Source organism: Platichthys flesus, chromosome 19 (assembly GCF_949316205.1).
Source record: "Platichthys flesus chromosome 19, fPlaFle2.1, whole genome shotgun sequence".
In the NCBI taxonomy this organism is placed as follows: Eukaryota; Metazoa; Chordata; class Actinopteri; order Pleuronectiformes; family Pleuronectidae; genus Platichthys; species Platichthys flesus.
This window is the reverse complement of record NC_084963.1, coordinates 5,402,333-5,430,028: the sequence shown is the minus strand read 5'-3', so window position 1 is coordinate 5,430,028 and position 27,696 is coordinate 5,402,333. Positions and strand designations below refer to the sequence as shown.

General features: G+C 42.4%; 2 protein-coding genes across 2 annotated transcripts; one reads left to right on the top strand and one right to left on the bottom strand.

Annotated features, from left to right (window-relative positions):
• Positions 1-1,417: 1,417 nt before the first annotated feature.
• On the top strand, positions 1,418-10,318 carry LOC133975559 (anthrax toxin receptor 2-like). The gene is made up of 17 exons (XM_062413539.1): positions 1,418-1,721; positions 2,524-2,595; positions 3,171-3,242; positions 3,357-3,438; positions 3,589-3,693; positions 4,162-4,230; positions 5,766-5,846; positions 5,925-5,985; positions 6,209-6,304; positions 7,033-7,102; positions 7,989-8,067; positions 8,165-8,260; positions 8,430-8,480; positions 9,268-9,363; positions 9,491-9,664; positions 9,801-9,881; positions 10,171-10,318. Exons 1-17 carry the CDS (start codon positions 1,597-1,599, stop codon positions 10,207-10,209), a joined length of 1,449 nt encoding a protein of 482 aa, XP_062269523.1. The 5' UTR covers positions 1,418-1,596; the 3' UTR covers positions 10,210-10,318.
• LOC133975558 (ras-GEF domain-containing family member 1B-B-like) lies at positions 10,220-25,520 on the bottom strand. The gene is made up of 14 exons (XM_062413538.1): positions 25,301-25,520; positions 17,673-18,263; positions 17,142-17,264; positions 16,587-16,724; positions 15,860-16,075; positions 15,441-15,515; positions 14,107-14,199; positions 13,816-13,918; positions 13,342-13,421; positions 13,121-13,216; positions 12,927-13,022; positions 12,296-12,419; positions 12,129-12,201; positions 10,220-12,005 (listed from the first exon to the last, which is right to left on the bottom strand). The coding sequence occupies exons 2-14, from the start codon at positions 18,255-18,257 to the stop codon at positions 11,972-11,974; spliced, it is 1,836 nt and encodes a 611-aa protein (XP_062269522.1). The 5' UTR covers positions 18,258-18,263; positions 25,301-25,520; the 3' UTR covers positions 10,220-11,971.
• Positions 25,521-27,696: the final 2,176 nt, after the last annotated feature.

The following is a 27,696-nucleotide window of genomic DNA, read 5'->3' as shown; positions in this document are numbered from 1 at the left end:
TTGATCACCTTGCGCCTGTTCTTAATTCAAGCTATACAATGTTTACATTAACTAAAAGCTTTTAATGCACTCAGACCATCATTTAAAACACAAAGGTCAGCCAAACATAGTCTACTGTAAACTTTGGGATCATTTCTCACTCTCACAGATTTATCTGACTCCCGATTATGACAGATTATTGTTATGACAGTTATCTTTTTTAATGAATGATTCTGGCCCAGTTCATCTTGGTGTCAGGGGCTGAAAAGCTTTTTATCTTCAGCAGAATAAAGGAAAGATTGATTTGATAATTTGAAGGGGACATGAGAGCAGAATCCTCGTCCTCTAGTCCAACTACACCCTCAACTAAATCAGTGATACATGAGACATGACACATATGTATGAAGTATCCGAGTGTGATCCCACAAGATTTAACAGAAGAGAAGCCATGTGCTGACACACTGACTGTGGTATGTGATTATTTGGATTGTTTGTGTCATGACCTCATCCACAGGCAGCCAGTGCTTTCTCTTCCTTCAGACGGCACAATGAAATGTGTTGTTACAGCTCCTCAGCACTCACACAGAGACTCCTGGAGGGTTTACATGTCTCAGATTGATGATCTTACAGACATGTTTTGAAGAATCTTAAATAAATTAATTTCGCACTGTGTGTTTCTCCTGAGACAAAGGAGGAGGATTAACATCAGGATCACAATCATGCAGAGAGAGAAAACCACTGTACCGAGGGCGTTGTGTTTGACTCTGATTTCCATCTGCAACACATTTACTGATACATAATGCACTTGTTTGTCCTGAGAGGAGAAAACCGACTCCAGGCAACAGTATGAGAGGAGGATTCATGAGGCAGACGTGCACTGTACTGATCGATGAGCGACAGACTAACTTCATTCAGCAAATTGAATTTAAAAGCACTTAAGCTCCCTCAGGGATTCATCTTGTTATTGAAGGAAAGCAGCGGCCCTCACATCTATTATAACAAATACAGGAATAGTTACAGGTCATATTTTTAGCTGCATGATCTGAAATTCTTTGTATTTTTTCCGAGGTCAGTCAGTCACTATTCACATCCTTCTGCCAACTGCTCTGCTACAGACGTCAAGTCTAATGTGTCACAAGCAGCAGGGAGAGCATCTGCCTTCAAAGTAAAAGCACAAAGCAAAACAACGTAGGGCAATGTGAAATTATGCAAAATGCCACAAAACAAACATTCATTTTGTTGAACAAATTCAACAAAATGAATGTTTAACATTTACTGATATGCTATATTTCTCATTGCACTATATGGATATAAATATTTAATATATTTTGTTGTATTCTTTATTTTGAAGGACCCTGCAGGAAGTATAGCTCTATGGTTATTGCAGATTTATTGACAGAGGTTTGTGCAGCAGCTGTGAGCCCTGCCCAGTTTGTTCCATCATCAGTCTGCTGCTGTCACTAAACACAGACACACACTCACACACCCACACTGTTACAGTGACATGGACATGTGAGCTGCTGCCTGCTGCTGTGAGGATGAAGGACTCTGAGCTGAGCTGAGGACATTTCCTATATTTTCAATACAAACTATGTGTGGATATGAAACACATGGATTATGGATGTGACATGGACATGTTGGAGGATCTTACTTTGTGTCTGTGTGTTGGTGGACTGGTCGCTGCAGGGTGAAGACGAGGCCTCCTGCGATGGAGCCTTTGATATTTATTTTGTGTTGGACAGGTGAGTGGTGGAATAAATCAGATCTTTGTTTCCTCAGTGCAGAGAATGTTGGATCCAGTCTTCTCCATGTAAGGCTGTGTTTATTTTACACCGTCCCTCGGTGGCTGCACTGCAACTTTTGAAGTTCCTCTCAGAGTGTTGTGCTTTTAACAGAGGACCCCAAAACATACAGATTTGAGGGTGAAGAATTTCTGACAGCAATATTATAACCGATACCAATAACATAAGCTGATAAGATATTTAAACAGTAAATAACTTTGAAAATGTATTCATAAGATATCATTATTTAACCCTAATGTGGAAGAAATGTAATCAAGGCTTGATATTTTACAGTTCATCATACACAGTATTATGAATAACTCTTTATAAAAATAAACCACAAATATAACTAAATATACAGAGCTTTTCAGCATATTCTGTGAAATGAAAGTAGAATAAAAGTTTTCATATCAGAAAACATAAATGCCAATATAACAATATGTCTGTCAAAAGGCTCTTAACAGACTTTACAACACTATAACAGAAAGAAACCTGAGTTACTTCAGTGTTATCTGATTGTTCAGGTTCAACATGACTGATAACAACAGAATAAACTGACCAGCAGCCATTCTGACTCTATTCTCTCATTCTTTATATGAATATTTGTTTTGTGTCTGGCTGCTTCTGAGTGAGAACGGCACTGATAATATGTGCATCTCATACAGAAAAAAGAAGGCTTTAGAAAACGCTCTACATTGATGGTGATTAACTTTAAAGTCTTGAGTTTGTAGGTGTGTTTTATTTTCACCACCTGTGTTTGCAGGTCGGGCAGCGTGCACGGACACTGGGACGAGATCTATGGATTCGCGGAGCAGCTCACCAACAGGTTTGTCAGGTACGTGAGCCCCCCCCCCCCCCCCCCCCCACTCCTCTCCACCTCAGGGTTTATTTCTTTACTATAAAAAGCCTGGCATAATAAACACATGAACCAAAGAGTATTTACATAGCGAGGAGTATATATATATATATATATATATATATATATATTGGGTCTTTGAATTACATTACAAAAAGTAGTAGTGGGTAGTAGGTAGGGAATGAGTATTTTTGGCCAACAACTGCCCCAACACCCCTCTCAGTAATGGTGCAGGGTGTGTGTGTGTATGTGTGTGTGTGTGTGTAAGTGATATATCTTTAGGTTTAATTGTCTCAAAAGTATATATGTCATGTTTCAGTGCATTGTATATATCACGTGATATCATCGTATTCCATTTGGTCCTTTTCCCATTTGTGTTTACGCCCTAGTGGGCTATTATATTTCCCTCTTCAATCAAAAGCTAATGGACATGCTGAAGCACTTAACAGAATCCTTTTTGTTGCCACACCCAAATCCATTTACAATATTTGACCTTGTGAGTTGGATTTTTAACTGTAAGATTCACATGTTTTACATATGTGTGTGTGTTTCAGTCCCAGGATGAGGGTTTCCTACATCGTCTTTTCAGCCAAAGCAGTTGTGATACTCCCACTGACAGGAGACAGGTGAGGGGCTGAATTTTAAAACTTCAAACACATCACCGATCATACAGTAACGTGTCTCTTTTCCATTTTTTTATCCAAACTGCTCTGACCCTGTTTTGTGATCTGGCTGCAAAGGTCGGAAATAGACGAGGGTTTGAAGAAGCTGAGCCAAATCAAACCTGCAGGGGAAACGTACATGCACGAGGGCATGACAGCGGTAGGTGCGCTCATGAGAAGAGAGACAGGAACCACATTTATTACACAGATGTCAAACAAGTTCATATATTTGATTTTAGAAGATTTCAGATCTTTGTCAGGTGCTGCGGTTTTTGCAGTTTACTATATTTTGCCAACGTTCCCTCGTCAGGTGATGGAGCAGATGAAGGCACAAACTTCACCGTCGTCCACCATCATCATCATCCTCACTGATGGCAAGCTGGAGGTCTACCCCTATGAACTGACTGTACAGGAGGTATCTCTCTTTCTCTGCAAACACACACACACACACACACACACAGAAGTGAAGAAGATAGATGTGGATTGGCTCCAACATAGTGACAAGCATTGTGTAAAACTTTAGAGAGTACAGTTTACAAACGCTGTGATTCTCAGTGGTTGATAAAGCAAACACACTGACACATGCACAAACTTCTCCAACCACTTGTTTTACCAAGTTACGACACAGTCATAAAAGATTCAGGGGTGGACCTGTTGACTTTTGTATCATGTTGCATCAACTGAAACAGAACACATGCATCTTTCTAAACCATTTATTGTAAATTGTATAGGCTGCAATTTAAAATGTATAGAATTTGATTTACATTAATTGCCTATTATAAGCTAATAGACTGTTATTTATCACTTCTAATTTAATTACTTTTAGTGTTTGTAACCAGCAGTTGCACTTCACTCACTTCTCTCCCTGTGTGATGCTTCCCAGGCCGACAAAGCCCGAGGGTTTGGAGCCAGAGTTTACTGTGTAGGTGTCATGGACTTTGACCACAAGCAGGTAGGGGAATGTTTTGACTCTTCTCTCTTTACTTTGTTGGTTTCTGTCATGAAGCTCTCTGAGAAAATAGCACAATCTCAGTGTAACCGATACTGTTGGCTGTGTAAACACTGCAGTTTCATTTCTGTGTGTGTGTGTTTGTGTCAGCGTGTGTGAGGTTGTGGTCAGAACTTCCACTGGGCTGTTGTGTTTGGGCCTGATTTATTTACACGCCTTGACCTTCAGAGCAGCAGGCGGCTGGGGGAGATTTCTAGTTTATGATCTACGCTGCATGAGGTTTATGCAAAAGAACAGGGAATACTTGGTCATTTCTTTCTTTGCAGATATCAGGTTGTTGAAAGGGAGCGTGCATTGTGTAAGGAATGAAAACACTGAAGGATGAGACCAAATGTGCGTCAATGTAAAACTACAAATGCAAGTGTTTTCTGTGTGCGAGTGTTGTGGCTCACAATAAATATATAATCGCTCCCAAGGCCTAACAGCCCCTAAAGATATAACGTCTAATTCTACATTAAAATGTCATGACCTATGTCGTATACTTTATTGATTTATTTATCCAAAATGTTTCCAACAATGCTGATACCCATTGAAATCCACAATTTCCTTCAAGGTAACGGATGATTCATTTTGATCGTCTTTAATTTCAACATATCCTCTGTGGCTCTGCTTGTCTCTGCTATAACTTCAAAGGGAAACATCGTTAATGAAGGACACTAAGACAGTCTGCTCAGTTTTCCTTGTTTGTGTTGGTCACTCGTAATAGAATACAGTTTTTCACTGCCCTTTGCTGTGTAACATGAATACAACATAGTTTCCATAACCTCATTACCTCAAAACCATTAAGAACAATTGCAGAATTTATGATATTTGATCTTCCCTACAGTTATAAATTCTCCTTAATAACATTTGCAGAGCAAAGGAAAAGCTTTAATTGCATGTGCTGAGAAATGTAATAGTGCCGACCCTGTCCTCCATCACTGCATTTTGCTTTAATATTAAGCACATCTACTGTAAATGGCTTTGAAGCTGTTGACCAGAGAGTCCTCGGAAGTCGACGGGTTCAAGTGATCTCCTGCCCCGTTCCTGTCTGAACGTACACTGAGGTCTGAGGAGGAAGTAATTACATCACTCTCTAATTAAATAATGCCGGCCAAGCTTCCTGTTCTGCTGTCATTAAAGCAGGAGATGAAAGCTGCAGCCTGCTGACCCGAACTTTCATCTCCTGCAAACCGAAATGATAATGAGGCAATGAACCGAAACCAGCAGCAGGATCTTGAAAGTAGATTAACTTGAGCAGTGCTCATTCTATACCTGCCTGTTTGGAACCAGCTGTTTTCTTCTTCTTCTGTGGTGGTGCTCTGGAGCTACTTCAGAATTATTCCTCATCATTAGTAAACGATCCAACAGTTCTACAAAATACTGTCACTCTTTATTGTGCTGGACGTTGTGTACATTACATGTCAGCGCTATTCATACCCAAGTTCACAACTTTTCAAGATGGGTAAATTGCACTTGTTATTAATTTTCTCTTCCAGCTTGCTGTAATAGCAGATAGCACCGAACAAGTCTTCCCAGTTTTGTCCGGGTTTCACGCCCTCAAAGACATCGTGAACTCGGTGAGGTCACATCTCACGTAACGTGTACTTGATAAGAGGTGAATACAGACGTCTGACTCTGGCGGTTTCTCCACACAGATCCTGAAGCAGACGTGCACAGATGTGTTCACGATAGAGCCGTCGAGTGTCTGTGTGAACGGTGAGTTAGTAAGAGAGAGAACTCATCTGGTTTAAAGAGGCCTGATGACATTGAACCGCTTAAATGATTTATTCTTTACACTTGATGGCTGTATACTAGCAGGCTTAGTTTTCACAGTAATCTCATATTTAGTTTAATGTTGCTAATTATTATGGATGCATGTTGTTTCTGTTGAAATGTAAGTGCAGTGTCATAGTTGCGTGATGTGTTCAATGTCTTCTAGAGTCTTTCAACGTGGTGCTGAGAGGCAGCGGCTTCAGTGGAACCAGGAGGACGGACAATGTCCTCTGCGTCCTCACCGTCAATCAGAACACATACAGTGAGTACACGACACGATCATCTACACCAATCACAACGTTACAGCTAGTAACTGGTTTGTCTAGTTGTGCAGCTTTGTGTCTACTATCATCTATGAAGTGTATCGCAGTGTTTTTGATGATGTCTGTGGTGCAGTGGAAAGTCAGAGTCACAACATCCAGGGACAAACAGTGGCTGCTTCTTGTCGGAGAACAGAGGAGACATTATGAGGCTGAGCAGGAGGAGGGAGGACATGGTGTACGTGTGGTTGGTCTATTAATGGATCAATGGGGGGGGGGGGCAATGTAAGAGGAAATGTTGAGATAACATGTGACTGTATCGCTTCATATCTTCCTTAATCTTATCCTCAATCGTCCGAAAACTTTTCCTTTTGCTCTGTCGCTTTGGTTTGTATTTGTATTTTAACCTGGATGTGATATTTAGCTTTTAACTATTGAAAATATTCTAATGATGGAAAAATGCAAGAAGACTTCCTCTCAAATTAAATATGAATATCCATTCCAAATGAATGGCATTTAACACAGAACAGTAAAAGTTATTTATTTTAGTTTTTTTTTGTTATACATGTTTAATATTATGATCACCATCAGAAGTCAGTCGGCCAGTCAGTGTTCGTATTGGTCTCAAAACCAAGTGATGTGTCTTTATTTTTCATTCACTATTGAATTAAGTTTGTTTATTTTTATTCATCGTATTATTTCTTTGTGTCTTTCCAATTCTTCTTCTTAGACCAGAAGCCAAGCGTCGTTAGAGACGGCTATCTGCTGTGTCCAGCTCCTGCTCTGCACGAGGCTGGAGAGTGAGTCAACACACACACGCACACGCACACACACACACACACACACACACACACACACACAAACACACACACGCACACACACATACACACACACACGTTACTTAGACCATGGCTAATATTTGATTTAGGTCTGATTAAAAGTGTGGCAACAAATTACACTACTGCATAGTAGAAAAGAACAGTCCAGTCCTGGGAGGTTATTACCATGATATCATTTTATAACATCATTACTCTGGTATTTCAGCAGCAACTTCACCCAGAAGAGAAAAGAAGGGAGGTAGTGACAGCAGGAGAACACTCACTCAAATCAAATAAATACTTTCTTTGTAATGTAAAAGAAAAGCACCTTTACATTAACACGTTTCACTCTATAGTATCAACATCTCTCTACTCGCCCTCGGGGTTGAAATTAGAAAAGTGTTTCTGCTGTGAGAGAGAAAAGTGTTTACAGTGAAAATCTGTTCGGCTTCAAGTTTTGGACGAGCTGCAGCGAGTCGGACCAGAATATCTCAGTGGCATTTAGAGCGTGAGCCAAAGCTGATTCAACTTCAAACAGCTCCCTCTCTCTCTCTCTCTCTCTCTCTCTCTCTGTATCAGTCCTCTCTTTCCACCATATCTCACCCACTCTCTCTCACACTCCCTCCGCACTGAAACACTCACGCAGAGTTTGAGCTTTTCTCAGAGACGGAGCCGAATCAAATATCATCCGAGTTGAGCCTCGCTGGTTAAAAACAAACATTGTAAGTTTACTGGAAAACAAGGGAAGGGGGTTGAAATAGGACAAGAGTATGAATAACATTAACTTCTTTGACATGATTTTTCTCAACGTTATGAAGTTAGATTCTCTTGTAGTAATTTGTATTGATTATTTCTGTGATGATTCCAGATCCATAGAAGTGCTTGTTAGTCTGAACAACGGCGAATCTTTCATCTCCAGTCCCATCACCATTTATGCCACAACATGTGTAAGTATCACATAGCACTTTTTAAAAATCATTGTTTTAGGTTTGAATCAAAGAATCAAATAATGAATTTGTAATATGACTTGTGTGTTTTCTGCAGTCCGATGGGATCTGGGTGCTCTGGTTGCTGTTGGCTCTGCTGCTGTTGCTGGCTCTGGTATTGATCTGGTGGTTCTGGCCTCTCTGCTGCACTGTGGTGAGTTTACATATAGATCTGTATTACTCAGATTCAGGCCTTGTGGAAGCCTACACTTTTACAATTCAGTGCGGTTGTTATTTGAGTAAGTATTTAAAACATTTTCAAGAGTTTTTCTTTAAGCGTCCCATTTTGTTTTTCGTAGTAATATTCCCACTTTTCCTTACAGGTGATCAGAGACCCACCCCCAGATCGCCCCCCTCCTCCTCCTCCTGTCTTTGTGAGTAGACCAATAACTGTTTAAAAAGCTTTTTCCTTTACGTCACTTTCTAAACGGCATTTTGAGCTGGAGGTTTTTTGACTCACTATCAACTTGGTCGACCTCCAAGGTGCATGAAGGATGGGAAGAAGTCTTGAGTGTAATGTTTCACTAGAAGGACCCAATTCTGGCACGAAAGCTTAGAATGATGAAGGTGAATTAAAGAAAACAGAATTGAAACAGGAGGATAAACTCCATGTGCAAACAGACAGATTGACGAATACAAGGGGAAACACAGGGATTACATACTGGAGGGAAGCAGCTGGCTCATTGAACACTGCAGGTGAAACACATTAGTACAGTTACACACGATCACATGGGCGGGAGAAAGAGCAAAGACAGGAAATACAGCAAGAGGTGTTTCAAAATAAAACCAGAAACGTTTTGTTTGCACTGTGAAGTAAAGCTGATGTATGTAATCAAACCAACAACATCTGTGTCTGAAAGGTAGATACAGATGTTGATCAAGTGAAGGTCCACAACATGTTTCTGTTTAATCTTCTCTATCTGATTATTTTGTTTACAAGTAAATAGAACAATTGAAATTAGCACCTTGGATCCTAATTATGGCAAACTTTTGTTTTCATATGAGCGATATCATCCCCAGTGGCCATTAACTGTATTGCATCCATTAAGAATTGGCTTCTGTTTTGTGCGCATTCATTTACAATCGTTTGTCATGGCAATTGTGCAAAATTATAGTGTTGATATTGTGTCACAACTTGAACCAACCTTTATTGTTTTTAAGGAGCTGGAAGACGATTACTCACCAAAACATAAGTGGCCCACAGTGGACGCTTCATACTACGGAGGCCGGGGTCCTGGAGGAATCACACGCATGGAGGTAAATACAAATACAGACACAATAATCATACAAAACATCCAAACTGGTTATTTAGGAGATAAAGTCTGTGTTTTATAATCTGACGTATCTATGACATCTGTCCCTTGTGCTCATGTTCTTCCTGTAGGTGCGCTGGGGACAGATGGGGTCCACAGAGGAGGGGTCCCGGCTGGAGAAAGCCAAAAACGCTGTGGTCACCATGCCTGAGGATGTGGATGAGCCCATCCTACCCCGACCCCCGCCAAGACCCCCACCAGTGTTCAGACCCCCACCACAGTCCAAGTGGTACACTCCCATCAAGGTGAGACCGGTCTTTATTATAAAGAGCCTGTCTGTGGATTACATCTCACTGTACAACTGTAAAAAATAAGTAATGTTCAATATCTGTATCTTTACATTGTGTTTTTGATTGTCTCAACACCTTGTTTGACTTTCAGGGGCGATTTGATGCGCTGCGGGCGTTAATGAGAAGACAGTACGACAGAGTGGCGATCATGAGGCCGACACATCAGGACAAGGTAAACAAATATCTGCAGATACTTACCTTATTCATGTTCTTTCATATTAAAAGCTTAACTGAGAAAGCTGCTATTTTCTTAATTGACAAATGACATTGACAGATAATGCTTTTTATTAATACTAATCCAGATAAATCAAAGCATAACATGCATCAGCTCTTGTTTGCTTGTTATTTTGTGTAATTTTCTGATTTAAACCCCCCCCCTCAAAACCAGACATTTGAATTTACAAATAAAATGTCTGGTCATTGTGTTTGAATTTGACTGAATTGCTCGTTGTCGTCTGCAGGGTCGCTGCATTAACTTCACCAGAGTTCAGAGTCACTGATGTTCAAACATGACGATCAACACTTTTCACTTTATTCCAGTTTTGTTTGAGGATGACCAACATGCTTGGGATGTATATTGTAAATAAACACTTTTACTTATATTCTGTACCTACTTGTGTTTGTGTATCAGTTCAAACAATATCATGTTGGTTTTTTTTCAGGTATTTTGTTTATTTGAAAGAAAAAATAGAATTCTTTTTTCACAAAGGCCTTCAGTACAAGAACCCTGACCGGGCGACACAGATCATACATGAACGAAAAAATAACAAGATTGAAAAAAGCATACATGAGAAACACTTTATAAAATATACGACACATAAAAGAGCTTTTTTTTTTTTTACGTAAAAATATTTGTACTGTAGCATCACTTTCACTCACAGGCCAATTTTTAAAAAACACACACACATGATCACAGATGAGATGAAGTGGAGGATGAGCTTCTAGTATTCAAGCTACACACACACCCACACACACACTCACACACACAAATATCAGTTTCAGACCCAGAACGCTTCTACGCCAAACATGAACTTGTGATATTAACAAAAATAGCTTAGCCACATGGAGCCAGCCAACCAGCAACAAGCTCACAGTGACATCTCAGAGAAAATACGTGAAGAGAAAAACCTTCTTATACAAAATACAACGTAATACTGTAAAGAGCGACGCCTCGAAACAGGGGTCACCAAATCCTATAATACAACACACAGGACCACACTGAAGTGCATTTGATTTAAGTTGCATGATTATCACGATGTTGCCGTCACAACTTTGCATCACCGACATGGAGTAAAAGTGCCCACATCACAAAATATTAAAAACAGCAAATCTGGAGTTTAGAGCCTGAAAGACAGAAACTAGCCGACATGAGCCTTAAACAGACTCGTGGATATTTGTGTTTATGTGAAAATATGAAAACTTTTATTTTACGAATAATATAAATGCAGAAAAGAAGCACTTATGTCTATTTTACTTCATTCAAGCTCCATATATTTGGTTGTATTTGTGGTTTCATTATATTTATACGTATTTATAGTAAATTGATGTATTGTCTTGCATTATGTGTTCAAATTAGATGGAAATAGTTGAGTTACATGAGAACCAGCTGTAAACCTGTGTCGTGTGCTCGATATGCATCAAAATCAAGCACTCGACAAGAAAACAAGCAGCAACAACACTTTCAGCGAGTTGTTTATAATACACATGATCCGGATGAATCTCTCTCCTCTCTGTGGTTTCCGACCAAGCTCCAGCCACTTCCACAGAGAAGCAGTGCTAATGTTGTAGCTGATGTGGTTCAAGAACTCCCGTGAGGCTCCAAGATGGAGTCCGGCTAAAGACTAAAAAAAAATCGGAGTCTGTTTCATGACCTCAGGAGTCACCTGATGTCCTGTAAGTGCCTCACACGGAGCTGATGAGGATGAAGAGGAGGAGGAGGAGGAGGAAGAAGCACGGTGGGTGAGCCACATCAGTAATCTGAGCTCTTCTGGGGAATCAATAGTTTCACAGGACAGATGGTTGTAATAATAACCGCAGCACTGAGGTCCTTTGGCTCCGAAACACCCAAAAAATGTTCACAACTCATTTAAGCTCCTTGTGATCTCAAAGCCCAGATAATGGTCTGTTCATCGATAGGATTATGGGCCCGGCTGCATTTATTTGTCCTGCACTGTCGTGTCCGTAAGATGCATGGAGGAATATGTAGCTTTAAAAATAAAATCCTCGTTATTTACAGTCTGTAGTGAACATGAGATCCTTCTCCTAGGACCGGTTCTCACGGTGCGAAAGAGAAGATCTGGAAAATAGAACACAAATAACCAGCATTAAATGTTGATTCATTTAATTTTTTAGTTTTTTAATTTAAAGCTGTGTTCAAAGGGGTGTGATGGCTTCGATGTGATCAAGTGTCTACACTCACCTGAGAGACCTGCGGCTGTCCTTCTCCATGTGGTTCTCCGGTCCTTCGCTCTCATACGAGGCCAGATGCAGCTCTGCAGCAAGGAAACAAGACAAAGTGAGTTTAAACCGTCAGACTTCGCCAGACAGCTGAGTGATGCATGTACGAGGAGAAGACTGGACACTCACCGTCTTCACTGAAGACCGGCGTGGTGACGAGGTACTGGAGGATCCGCCGGTCTCTGTCGAACGGACAAACCACCTGACGCCAAACCAGGAACTCGCTCACCTGCTTCGCCAGCTCCCACAGTTTCTGTTGAGACACGACAATGACAGACTTCATTAATATTCAATCATTCAATCAAACTTTATTAATATTGTGCCTTTCAAACTAATCAATGTGATTTACAAGTGATAAAACACAGGATGTATAACATCTATTAAAGATACAGATTTTGAGACTTGTGAAAATCAATATATAAGATATATAAATAACAATGATTGACACCAGACTCATGGTCCACCAGGGGGCATCACTGCATTACATGTAAAGGCCTCTTTTCACAATTTTACTGTGAATGAATCAAATATTACTGGGTTTAAATGAGCTTTAACTACTGCTTTGTTCCTTCCTGTATTTGATCCAGCAACCGATTTGCATTACATGTAAAGGCCTCTTTTCACAATTTTACTGTGAATGAATCAAATATTACTGGGTTTAAATGAGCTTTAACTACTGCTTTGTTCCTTCCTGTATTTGATCCAGCAACCGATTTAATTAATTACCATTTAGGAACAAATAATCAAACTGTGAGCTGACCTCAAAGTTGATGTGTCCGTTGGTGAGGCGGCTGGCACAGCCTTCGTTCAGGAAGTAGATGTCTTTAATGAGCAGACTGAAGAAAGGAATCACGATCTGGAGGAAACAGGAAAACACCCGTTTTTAGATTTGTCTTTTTGCATTTTGGTACGTTTCATCTTTACTTCATGGATCAAGCCTGTGTGCTCGCTCACCTTCTCCTGGCTGCTGTGAGCCGTCTCCGACCTCTGGGTGGCGCCGCGGAGCGCAGTGCGGTAGTTGGTGAAGTTACTGGACGGGTCCATCTGATGCTGAATGAGGACAGACAGAGGAGACGTTCAGCAAACACAAGCACTTGGACACAGGCACTGATATGGACGGTTTATAAAACCTCTCTACAACCACAGATGTAAACATGCAGGTTTTTTGGACTCACCTCCAGGATTTCAAATTTGTCCATGTTGACTTTACCCCAGGTTTTCTTCAGTCTGGCAATGGGACTCATGTTCATCCCAGCTGAGAGATGAGATGAGATGAGATGAGTGAGTGAAATATTTATAGAGACAAACCTGAGAAACTGAGCAGAGCTGCTCCAAGCATTCGGTATCTCTACCAGATTAAACTGCAGCTGGCACCGTGTGTTTATTGGCGTCATTCATTCTGATTTATTGGCTACTCAACAAGGAAGTGATGGGAGCTGCAGTTTAACACTGGCCTCTGCTCAACAACAAGCTGTGACAAACTGGTTGAGTTCCATGGGATCTGTGTGAGATCCTTCAGGATTTCTACCTTTTTACTTAATTTAATGTGAAATTGATAAACTCTACACTGCATCTCCCAGAAACCACCTGTCATTCAAACTCTGTTGCGTTGTCTGCCTTTAATTATGTGTTGTTTTTTGTGTACTCACTGATGATGGCCATGAGGGAGTTGAAGTTGCCGATGTTGAAACACTCCTGAGCCACGTCGATGAAGAACTCGATGATCCGCGCTCGGTGTTTCTTCTTCACTGGCTGTGATGAGAGCACATGACAGGAAGTCAATCAGAGCTGTCGTCTCACATGTTGTTATATTTCAGGTTCAGTTCAAAGGGAAATACAAAACTTTGACGAACAGATAGAAGATATGGTAAAATGGAAGAATAGTTGAAGAAAGTCAAACCTACATCTTAATTTGAATGACAAAAAAAATGACTACATACCATACAGATCTCAGTGGCCACCAGGTAACTCAGTCTGTTGAACCAGTTGACGTAGGCCTCCAGGTTACTGGTTTTACGCTTCCGAAAGAAACCCTGGAAAAGAGAAAAGAAAAACATGATCAGGTTGTTTTGGGATTTTTATGAAAACATAATTATGGATTGTAATTGTCTTAACAGTCTTATAACCAATGTTTTAAAAAATATAAATATGAGGTGAACAGTTTGGTGCAATTGAGTAATTTCCTTTGCGGATGCATCTTCAGCCTCTGGACCTGCGTCTGTGACGTGTCAGTTGTTATTTTCATCTAATTTACATCCGGCTCTGGGTCTTTTCTCTGAGACACTCTGCGGTAGACCTATTTGCCGGAGGCACTATTTTTCTCCTCATAAATGAACATAAGAGCTCTGTATAAATAATCTTGACCTGGCCGTTATGACGTAATCCAGAAGATTCATGGCTCTGTTAAATGCTTACACAACAGCAGCCCACTCCACTCAAACTTCCCTTCTACACTTCAGGACCCCTTACGCTGACTCAACCGCTCTTTCATACAAAACCGGGGCTTACATAACCGGCGCAGCACCGGTGAGAGCCGGAGATGGAGCTCGGTCACAAACTCCGGCTGAAAGCCTATTCTCAGCTTGCTGATTGAAATCAACCCTTCAGCTGACTCACTGGGCCACTTAGGAGGCAGAGTGCCCTTCAGATACACTTAGACGGACGCAGAATGGCTCTTTCATGCTGCGTTTGATGCATTTTCAAAAGCTGCATTTTCAAAAAAGAATCAAAAACACTGAACAAATTCACATTGTATCTGCCAGAGGGATCGTTCATGTGGTTTCTCAGGCAAATTAAGTTAAAGTGAAAGAGACCGCAAACGATGCTCAAAGCCAAGCCAAAAAATGAAAGACACTTGATCAAAATAATAAAGACTGACTGTATCCTCCCTTTACTGCAGATAATTGGAAACAGATCACGAATCCAATGGTCCTTAGCCGACTTTACACATAAAAACTATATATGTAGCTTATATGTGGCGAGCTGTGTCTGTGTGGTTAGCTTCATCTGCTAATTTATTACCCTGATTAGTTCATTTAATTTTCAATACATAATGAAATTAACTTTATAGTTTGAAAGAAAGCTTTAATCGTTTAGAAAACCTATTAGTCAGCAGCGTACGATTCTAGACGGAATAAAGCAAACAAAAAAACGAGAGTCGAGTCTATTCGCAGGGTTGTGATTGTGCAAGAGATAAATATCGCTGAGTTGCAGCTTCCAAGAACAAGCGGATAGAGCCGATAATTGGTGTCTGTGCATTCTGCCTGAATTGTACCTTATGGTTCTCTAGAGGATCCTTCATGGCGAACGTCTGGATGAACTCCTCAGGACCGATAAAACTCAGTCTGTCCTGGAGGCAGAGGACAGGAGCAGAAAACAATCAGGACAACAGAAACAGTCATAAACGAGATAAAGAGCAGGACGGAGAGGACGAGGGAGGATGGAGATCAGGAAGGAAGGGACACTAAAAGACATTTATCCTTACTCATGTATAAAATAACATTGTTATTTCAAGGATGTCAACTTTCTAATTTCATCAGCAAATGAAAAAACATAATGAAAACTAAGATCTAAAAACAGGGAGAAAACAGAGAGTTTATGACATTAACAAGGAGGAAAAAGACAAAACTAAGAAACTTTATTGTTTCTTTGATTCACAAAAGTATCATAATTAGGATAGGACCAGGCTCTCACCAGTTCGATGTGTGTGAGCTGCTGGGCGAGGATGAAGGGGTCATCACACACGCTCATCACGTCGCTCTTCTGACCCGAAGCCTGTTTGCTCTTCAGGGAGGCGGGGCGCTCCAGGGCCACGGCGTTGAGCGCAGCCACGGCCTCCTCGTACTGGCCGAGCGCTGACAGGCGTTTGATCAGCCGCTGGGTCATCTGCTGCATCGCTCGCCAGGAGTACTGGAAGCACGACACAACATGAGTTAACAACACGAAGCATAAGGAGACTGAACACTTCTGAGTCATCTGTCAATCAGATTTCCTGTTTCCAACACCTAGACGCTCGGCAGCCATAGAAAGTAAACAAGACAAAAGCTGTGGCTCAATTCAGTGGCTGCAGCCTGTGTAGACTGAGGAATCTGAATGGGATGGTCTGGTCTATGGGGGATTTCTCACTCTTAACTGGTTTGAATGGCTGCACTGACTGCAGTTCAGCCACCCGCGTAGCTAGCTCGTTAGCTTTGTCACCAGCGCACAATGAATCCGCCCACTTGATCCTTTGTTGCTCAGGAATGGAAGGACGCATTTGTCGGCCGTGTTTGAAGGGGCTTTCAAGATGGGTAAAGGGCCACTGTGCGTAGGTGGGTTCATCGCAACTACAAGGGGCCACTACAGTCATCTGTGTTCGTCTTAATCAGAGCAAATGGCCCAAGATGTGCGTCACGACATTTAGTGTTCACAGGACACTCACCTCGTCCCCTCGAGCCACGTGGTGCGTCATGTCCTTCAGGCAGCGCATCATCCTCTCGTCCCTGAAGTCGTACGGAAACGTCTCCGTCCACTCGGTCAGCAGCTGCACCAGCTTGGGCGCCACCTCACGGAAACGGATCTAAAACAGAAAAGGATCATAAGACGGAACGTTAAGGGTGAAGGAGGAACACGTTAAATCAGTTTAGAGAATTTATGGACGCAATCTGTCTTGGGACAAACTCTTCTCGACCTCACTGTTTGTCTCTGTGAGTAAAATAGCTGCTTTGATTTGTCAATTTGTTTACTTTATTGTTCCCATTAAATGTGTTCCTTTCACTTTTATTTCCCCGGTGTCAGTTTGAGTCCCATCTGTCCGTCTCTGGACCGGCTCTGCTTATGAAACGGTCGATAAATACCTCCTCCCAGAGAAGGGCTGACAAAGGCTTGTGTGGGTGAGAGTGTGACACTGTTACAGTGGGTGTGAGTTTACGTGGGTGAGACAGAGTGAAATGTGGAGAAATAATTATAAACCATTGCGAGTGAGTAATCCTCCCACCTTGTCCAGCAGGGCGTCTCCGGACCGCTGCTGCTCCACACACAGGTGACAAACCCGCGTCATGAGCTCGAACGGATGCAGGAAGAGGCGTGAACTCAGCAGGAAGGTGAACACATATGATCTCTAATGAGGAGGAGACAGAAGAACACAGGGCCACAAAGGTCAGGACGGCGGACATATTTGATTTAATGGATTTGGTAAATGGATTTGTATTTATCTAGAGCTTTTCTAGTCTTGATGACCACTCAAAGCGCTTTACACTACAGTTTCACATTCACCCAATCACACACACATTCATACAGTGCATCTATCCCAGCACTTTGTTATTCTATGGGGGCCATTCAGGGTTCAGCATCTTCCCCAAGGACACTTCGGCATGCAGATTGTTCAGACTGGGGATCGAACCACCGACCTTCAGGTTGGAGGACGACCACTCTACCCCTCAGCCACAGCCGCCCGATCAGATTACAAATCAGTTTACAAACTCTAGGAAAAGGTCATGGGACAGAGAGTTTATTTACTGGTACTTACATCAGGGTAGTAGTCCACTGTGGGAACCAGATGCTGAATCAGAGCCTCAAGAGATGCTGACACCAAACTGTTATCATGATAACACATCTCCCCGTAGCTAGCGGTGATGCCATGTCCGTGAAGTCTGGCTTTCCCTGCCGCGACATTCTTGTTGATACGACAGGACTGCTCGCTGCTGCTGCCACCACTGCCACTGCCACTGCCACTTCCGCTGCCACTGCCGCTGCCACTGCCGGTACTGGTGGTGGTGTGGCGGTATGCGCGGCCCGGACAGGAGCTGCTGTGCTGCCGAGGGCTGCGAGGCTGCGGCGGGGAGTACGGGTTCTCCGAGACCGCGTAGTTACTGGTGTAGTGATGCTCCTTCGCCTTCACGGAGGTGACGGAGGAGCTGCGGTAGCATCCGTGAGGCTGGGGGATGTCGTAGGGGTTTTCTGAGCCCGAGTAGGCGCTGTTGCAGATGTTCTCCTTGGCGGGTTTGGAGGCGGTGCCGTTGCGGTACGGGCTGTGAGGCTGCGGGTTGTTGTTGTTGTTGCTGTACAGCGCACATGAGCTGAACTTACCCGCATACGGAGTCGTGGGAGGCATGGTGAGCTGGAGAAATACACACAAGGGGGGCGAGGTTATTTTGTATCATGATTCTGAGAAACTATATATAGCAATCATGGCATAATTATTTATCCAAAAAGTACAAAAGTCAAATAACAAGTGTAGTTATGCACTTTTTTGATATGTGTCCCTAAAATGAGTATTTTTTATATTTCATAAAAAGCAGAACATATTTTTGTTTTTTGTTTCCTGTTTTGCGATCGTCTATCCATCATTTCTGAGTCTTGAACCCCCTGATTCCTCTCGTAAGTGCTGTTGAGGTGGTGTCGGCCCACAAGTTATTAACCACTGATCATATGCAGCAAGAGAAGGAGAAGGAGGAGAAGGAGGAGAAGGAGGAGAAGGAGGAGAAGAAGAAGACGACAAATAAGGTGAATAAGTCCAGTAAGAAGAAAACAAAGCCTAAGAAGACGAAGATGAAGAAGAGGGAGGAGAAGAAGAATTAACAAATTCACAAGGTCTCAGAGGAGGTATAATCAGGTCCCCTCCTGGAGGAGATAAGTGATGACTATAGTTTATATTCCTTTCTGATCAATTATTTGATGATGGTTTGGTGGATAATCAATCAATAAAGTCCAAAACCCAAATTTATGAATTTAAACTTAAAAAGATGCAAATCCACACGATGAATATGGTGAAAACAAGCAAATAATCCTGATAAATGACAGGACATCACTATGAGCTTTAATTAAAGTGCAATAACAGTGAAACGTCAATATTCACTGCTGTGGAAGGAGCTTCTGCTGACTCACTGTGTTTTAGTCAACATTGCAAATCACTCTGCTGCACTTCGACGGTTGTTGATCAAAAAAGTCCAGAGTAGAGACGTCTCAACAGTTTTACTACTGTGTTTGTAGTGTAGTCGTGTGTGCGTGTGACTCAGTCGGCTCCGCCCTCCATCACGCAAAGCAGAGACTTAGAGATGTCTGCGAAAAATAACCACACTTAATCACATAATGTTACCCCTCCTATGTTTACTGTTTCTGCTTCGATCTGTTGTAATATACCTCCGTGAAATTCACTTTCTCTCCCCCCCCCCCCCCCCCTAAAAAATAAAAAAGCTATTCACTGGGGGATTCCGTTTTTCCAGCATGTTCTGCTTTATTGCATCTTTTGCCACATTCTTGAAGCGAACTTGTTGGAAAACGGCGGCAATAAGGAAGGTGGGGGGGGGGAAACCAACAAGGCCGACAGATGGATGATCTCAGGACGCCAATGATTCTTTGTCTTAATGGTTAAGATAATTGGATCTGAGGTTGGTAAGCTGATCCCAGAGCCCCACCAAGGCGTGCTTTAACGCTGGAGCCATCGTTATCCTGCTACTGTTGTCTGCCTTGCAACCACATGCCAGTGTAAATCTAGCCTCACACACACACACACACACACACTCACGCACATGCAAATGCCTCACACAGCGACGTATGCACATGCACGTTACACTGTGCCAGAAAACGAAACCCTGCAGGAATCCGGCAGACTTTTGTGTGTCCGTCACAGCACCAACAGAGGAGTGTCTGCCTGAGCCAACATCTTACACACACACACACACCCTTGTCCACCATGGCGCCTGGCCCCGCGAAGGTATAATCCAAACACACGCACACACACGTCACACATAAACAAATGTTGGTTTGAGCGACACACACTCGCACACCCTTGCACACCACAGCACATGGCGTGGTGCCAGTGTAAGCCAGGCCGGTGCCCGCCCGTCGTCTGAACTCCGTGATCTCCGCCTGCTGCTCTGCCTCTAACTCGGTTAAGAAAGAAACAGATTACTGTGGCTTTAGCTTCCTAGAGTTTTTACGATTTGTAATCTGGCAAAAGCGCAGCTCTGGTGGTCAAGTCCATAAGGATCAACTCAGCGATAGATTGGGCGGACTCTGTTTTGCCTGTGTTTGCAGTCAGAGGTGACCTTTCACAAGAGGAACACACGTCTGGAAATACAAAACCCAGCCTCGGTTTTTTCCCCAGACTGCACTTCCTGAAAAGTTGACCCTCAAGGATAGCTGTGGTTCTTCCAAGCCGCACCACTGAAATTGTACTCTTTCTAAAATCATAGGTTGGACTCGCTGCGGGCGGCTTAATGATGACGTTGGGAGCATAATTTCATATTGAACGCATTGTTTACATTCTCTTGTTTGTAAACTTTGGCCGATCGGAGCCCCGTGGAGAGGTTTGATGTGGAAGAGGAAGAGGAAGAGAAGTGTACGGTTTTGTTTTTTAACGTCGCAATAAACTCCACATGGATAAAGTTTCACGTGTGCAAGGGTTTGAACTTTTTAAAACAATAAAACAGGAACAACGCACACTTTCCCCTTGACGCTACATCCGTGTCGATGCAACACAACAGATAGTGTTATCCTGTGTTAACCAAAGGCACAGACTGAAGTGTGTGTGTGTGTGTGTTTGTGTTAGTCCTACATGTCACAGCCAGGTTCATCAAGAGGTTGAGGCTAATGGAGCTGCAGGCAAATATCATGGGGTGTAAACCAGTGAGTTTTGTCCAAACTGCACCAAACAGACGACACAGTCTGGTTTTCAAAGGTGACAGTTTTCAAATGTCCTACTGCAAATGAATGCAGCCTTTGTTTTAGTGCATAATGACAAATTTGCAGGCTCCTTTAGAGGCTTTTTTTTTTTTTATTATTATTCTCAATCCCACAAGAATAAATTCATTGGGGGCAGTGCTGGTGTTCATCCATTCGTTTTGCAGTTGCTCCCATGTCGGATCCCTGCAGGTTTCCAGAAGACCAACCTCGTTCCCGAGCTTCTCACCCTCAAGGCTACGACTTTAGACTCTTTCTCTGAGTCGCACAATGTGGTTGTTAAAGGTGCACCGAGGCCTTTCTGAGGCTAGTTACAACAGGAGGGGGGTGCGAGCGAGGGGGGGAGGTCTTCAACAATGGAGGTATTATCTATCCTGTCATGGCATTAACAACCGCACAAAGACCCCCAGGAAGAGATCAGAGCAGATCACAGCAGATCAGACACACACACAGCAGCTTTCACACACTCGCTTTTTTTTCCGTGTGACGCCTTGACTCGGCGTGAACCGAGGGCCGGGATCATTTTCACATCAGTCAAACCAGAAGAGCAGACTTTCTCGTTTTGTTCCTGTGAGGTATGAGCTCTCATTATAGCTCCAGCGTCAGCGCGGGCGTCATGAATCTAACCCTGCTTTTGTTTTTTACTTCTTAACAAGTGCAGCGGACGTCTTTGGAAAAAAGGAGCATGCCATGCATACGTCGAAACTCACATATTGACACAAGCAGAAGTTACTGCACACGGCTCAAGGGCAGCAGCTGCCACATTACACTTTAGAGAGCAACAGGAGAAGATTTGTTGGCTGAGCTTCCTTTTCTGTTTCGCCTAAACAAATTTGAAGACTTAAAGCGGGGAGAGTTTAGAGCATATTTCTGTGTTGTTGTCTTTTCATTATGCAGCAAAGTAGCTGTGAAGCACTTAGCACTTGTTTGACTGATTCGGTTTGAAGATTTTCGCCCAGATGAACTTTAACCAGTTCCAACGAGGCTCCCAATACGTGCCACAATCAACGAGGAGGCCACTGGTGCAATGTTCAGATAGAAACTCATCACGTGTAAACCCTGCACCTGTAAAAATATTTCAGTGTCATTAAAGGGCCAATGCAAGTCCGTGCTATCTTTATACCTGACGCACTTTGACACTAATAAGATCCAGCAGGTAAGGAGTGTCAGTGAGAGGAAGCGTGCGAGTGGGAGACTAATTCCTGACAATATACGAGGTTAAAGTCCGGGCTGTACGAGTATCACTTACTCGTGGTTTTGTCGAAGCTCCAAATTAAACAGTCTTACACGTACAGAGGTGAACTCTTTAAAGAGAGCAACCTCACAGCTCGCTGGCTTCTATCTTCACTTTATCACATTTCCTCTTCATTAAATAGCAAGGCCCTCCAAAGCATGAACAATATTTTCATTGGAGTCTTGCTTAGAATAAAACTATGAGACTCTCCCTCAAATATCTGGAAACAGGAAAGAAAATTGTGAAAATAGAGCAAACCCCTAAATTTTAAATAAAGAACTGCTACGTAAACTGGGACTGAATTAGCAAACTGGAAACAGGCTGCAAACCAAATGCACCTGCATTACCCAGCACTCACAGAAAAGCTTTTTGATGCAGTTCCAAATTCAAATCCATGCTGAGGAAAAGCCAGAAGACCCACCCCTGCTCTTCTAAGAGGAAATGTCACTCTGGCCTCCCCGCTGCATTAACCCTTTCTGATCCCTTTTCCATGCTGTCCCTGGATCTGCCAGAGAATCCGATCCAGATCTGTTCAAATGGTCTATGCAAGACAAATTCCAGTATAAAGAATGTTTATGTACAAAATCAAGGGTCATGAGAAGGATGTAGAATATTTCAGATGTCTAAGCCAGGATGTGCTCATGTTTGGTTTTTCCTTTCTTTTAATTTTTGAAGCAGAACCAACAAATCTCACATTGGACATATCTTCTTCAGTTGTGTTCATACTGGTTGTGTTCATACTGGTTATATATCTATGAACAAACAGCCCGAAAAACGAGCATCAGTCCAGATGTTATTTTGTTCTACTTGGCTGTCCAAGCATGAAAAGCTCCTTCCACCATGTTACACCCATAATCCACAATGTTGGGAGAATTGTTTTCCCCCCTTCCCAAACTATCACCACAGTTCCCATCCTCTCTGCAACAGGGAATCACCAGACTTCCAGTGCCGCGGTCACCTGATCAAACGGGCCCACACCGCAGTGCGAGGAGACATCACAGGGCTCCAGTGAACTGATCCGGGGTCGCGCTTCAGTAATCGTACGGGTCAGATAAGGCCAGACACCAGACGCCCCTGGGGACCCGATGATCAGCGTAACCCCCCCCCCCCCCCCCCCTCCACTGCACCTGCACCTCAATCTGATAAACGGGCAAACAGAGCCGGATACTGACAAACACCTGACTCAGATGGAAGGGAGAGATTTGAGGGATACAATTCACATCCACTGCCGGGCCTCCCCCACCCCAAACAAACACACACTGCATTCAAGTGTGAGTGCAGGCTTTACAAAAGCAGGGTTGTAAGTGCAGATAGGCGCGCGCGCACACACACACACACAGACACACACGGACACATTACACCTAACCTTAACCTCTGAAATGACATTTTGACTTATTAGGAGCAGGTTTTTGGTCCCCATGAGGTCGACTGGTTCTGAAAAGGTCAGTGTTTATGCCGGAAAAGATCCTGAAGAGGAAACAAAAACCAGTAGACACACACACACACACAGACACACACAGACACACACACCTGTCCCTGCTATGATCTGGTAGGCTAGTACAGTATTAACCCAGTGACAGAAAGGATAAAGACAAATTATCTCCTCTGCTGTGGGGATATTATAAACCTAAGCTTGTGCAGGGGCTTTTCTCTCCCTCTCTCTTTCGCCCACACACACATTTTTATATCTATAAACCCACAGATCACACATCTGTATGTCACACAGTTCAAATTCATACTGAAAATTAAGCTGGACTCAGTCGATTTGAGCCAGAGAACAAGTGGATTTGGATGTTCTCAGAGCAGCTCAGGTCCCAAATCGTTGCTTGTGCCATCCCTGACTGCGTTTGTGTTAATTATTAAATGAGTTTAACCATTTAATTTGACTTTAATTCAAGCAGCCTGACTGGTGAGGCGAACTGGGGCGTGTGTTCCAGCAAGTTGAAGGAAGCAGGTTTATTTTTAAAAGAGAGGAGGAGAGAGAAGGTGGACAAACAAAGAGAGGATTCAAGCCTTTTTTTCTCAAAGCCTGTTTGGGCAGAAGTACACACAGAATGTCTCTCATTCTTTTTTCTTTCCCCTACAGACACGCACACAATCTGTTATTCTCTCTCAAGCACACACAAACACACACACACACACACACACACACACACACACACACACACACACACACACACACACCCTCTCTCTCTCTCTTACACACACCATGCCTGGTCTACATTATGAGCCTCCAAACTGACTCAGAACCCAGTAAAAAGTAAAAGCTGACTGTGAGAAAGCCATGCTGTGCAAACCACAGTCCCATCGCAGGTGCTGGTGAGTCATGTTTGTTTGTGGATGACAGCCAGACTAATTATAACTCACATGGGTGGTAAACAATAACAACAACAAATGTTGCCATGTGGAAAGATAAAAAAGACAGGAGGGACAGACGGAGGATATTTTTTGCATCGGTTTGTCAAAGAATGAACACGAGCGTTTGAGATCCATGACTTTGAAAGATCATGAAAACAAATCAAGTGCGCAAAAGCTTAATTATGAAGAATCTCAACACCTCAATTATATGGAATAAACAGCATTTTGACTTCTGTACAGTTTATTATAATGCCTCCATGTGATTTAATGACATTAAAATAGCATTTAAATAGGTTAAATGTTCAAAAGCTTATCCGGTAAGAATCTAAGCACTTAATTGAAAAGAGATAAACATCATTTTGAGTTCTGTACAGTTCATTCATGTGATTAAATGACTTTAAAATACCATTTAAATAGATTAAATGTGCAATAGCTTGATTATAAAGAATCTAAACACCTAAATTGTATGGAAAAAACATAATTTTGAGTCCTCAACAGTTTATTATCATGACTTAATGTGATTGAATGACTTTAAAATTGGATTTTAGGAGATTAAGTTTGCAAAAGCTTGAGTATAAAGAACCTTAACACCTAGATTATAAGAAATATACATCATTTTTAGGTCTCCGAAGTTTATTATTATGATTTCATGCGATTGAATGACTTTAAAGTAGCATTTAGAGAGACATTGAATGTGCAAAAGCTTGATAATAAAGAATCTTAAACGAGATAAATATGATTTTTTGAGTTCTGTAAAGTTTATTGTTATGACCTCATTACACATCTGGAGTTACATAACATATTCCTACCGAGTAAAAACGTATTCTCTGACCATGAAGCCTGATCTCAGCTCGCACTGATCCACATCACGATGAACTCACCTCTGATGCGATGCAGCTCAGGATCCAAAATGCAACACAAACAAGAAACAAACACACACAAAAAACTGCTTCTCCAGAGGTGTGATATGTCCGGGGCTGGAGTTGTGTGTCCGCTGCAGAACGAAGCTGCCCAGTGGGAATCAGAGAACCACGCAGACGTGTGTGTCAGTGTGTTCGCGCTGCGCTCAGCTCCATTGTTCGTCCCCTCTCCTTCATGTTGGAGACGATTTGAAGTGAGCGAGCCACAAAGCGAGGGACGTATTCAAATGACTCGCACACAGCCGGGAAAACCCACCAATCGCGGCGCGGGGGCGGGCGCCTCCGGGGAGGGGCTGCGGCCAATCGCGGCGGAGGAGTCGGAAAATCGAAATCGTCAACGGATCTGATTGGCTGGTGAGAGTTCTCCTTTCTTCTCGTTCTTTCTTTTTTTTTTTTTTTTTTTTTTTAACCGCAGCCCCTCACTTGTGGTGAGGCTTGTTTCTGTGTGTCTGACGATTTAAGGCCAGAATAATGATTTAAGTTATACACTTTTATATATATGTGATCACTAAACATTCATCCCTACTTCTTAAAATTCACTTTTTTCTTACCTGCCTTGAAATTTGCATTTTGTTGGTTTAAAAGCTCCACAACAAAACCCAAGTCATATCTGACATATTATCACTTTATTACAGGTCCAGTGTGGGAGATTTAGGTGAAAGGGATTCATTGGTGTTTCATGTTAAATGTATGAATTGTTGTTTTCTTTACCCGAGAATGAACCCTTTATATTTAAATACTTTATATTTACATCAGGAGCGGGTCCTCTCTTCGGAGGCCACCATGTTTTTTAGAGTACCCTAAACTTGACTGAAAATCTTTTAAGAAACTTCGGAAGGGGAGGGGGAGGTGAGGGGTATTCAGCTGAAACGTGCAACTTCACCACTAGATGTCACTAAATTCTACACACTGAACCTTTAAGTTGTTATGGTGAACATGTTAGTATTTGGACAGTACTATGTGTACGACAAATTGTGCAGACTCCAGATGATGTCTTCGCCTCAAGATGGCTGCTTACTTGTCCAGGATATTTTGGCTCCATTTCTTTATAGTGGGAGGAAATGGTGATGCATATTCCATCTTCATATAAATTCTACAGGGATTAATGCACAACAAGTTAAATACAAACTGTTTACTAGGTAAATATACTTGTTTGTAGCCATTCATGAGGAAACTAGATCTGCAACTGATCCTGATTTTTAGTTAATCTTTCAACACAGATATAGACTCTAATGTGTACACTGTTCAAAATAGTAATTTACTGAGATTTTCTTTATTTGCAGGAGATGCATTAATTGCACGTTGTTCAATAAACTTTTTTCCAGGAATTAGAAACATCTTTATTACAACGATTTTCTTGATACCCGAAAGGACTTTAAAAGGACTTTACAGGTTCTCTGCCCATAACACGAGGTTATCCTTAAATTGAAGTGAAAACATGAGGATTATCAAAAGGTTTTAATGTAACAATAGGAATATTTACAGTGAGGTCATCTGTTTCAGTCTTGTTATAGGCGCCAGCAGGGTTAAAACAGACTGGTTTGTTTTTTACCTTGTCTGTGTATAAACACACACCTTCTCTTTACCAAATCTCTTTTTCTAAATATTTAGAATATGCTCTACATTTATATGCCTATCTCCATCCAACAGTCTAATCTCCCCTTAAATATGGTAATTAAATCCAGGTGGGTGTACGCCATACCCACCATTCAAGTACCACTGCACTGCTGCCATCCACCTCAGCCCAGTCCTGTCCTTTTCATTGCGTAAACATCCAATTACATAAACACAGCGTTACACTTACAGTACAGCCGGGCCCTGAGCCTGTGGGCGGCGCTCCTTTTTTTGCTCACTGACGCCTCTTACATTGTGACACATCAGCATTGGGGCGAGAATAGCTGATCTCTGAGTCTTTCAGGCTGCAGGGTTTTCTCATCTCAATAACCCGACTCCTACACCAAGCACCCGAGTGCTCAGCTTCCGGCTGCGTGGACGTCAACTGCACAGGAATCAAAGTACGCCATGCACATGCATCTGCATATACATAATATGCCCCTGCTTCCGGTGGTGCTCGACCATGGCGGCACTCGATGACGGCTTTTCGATTGACTGCTTGACATCCAGAGAGTTGAGGATGACTTCTTGTCAGGCAGATGAAATCATTTCAATCCTAGCTCAACTGGTGTCCAGCATGCAGAAACCATCCTGCCCACTGTGGCCCATAACTTTGTTTTATGGATGTAAATTGTTTTGTTCTCATGAATTCATTCTACTGTTACATTTGTCAACTTGAATCCCCTCCTCAGATGCTTGTTACACGTTATCCCTCCGTCTGCCATAACGTCTCATGTCTCTTG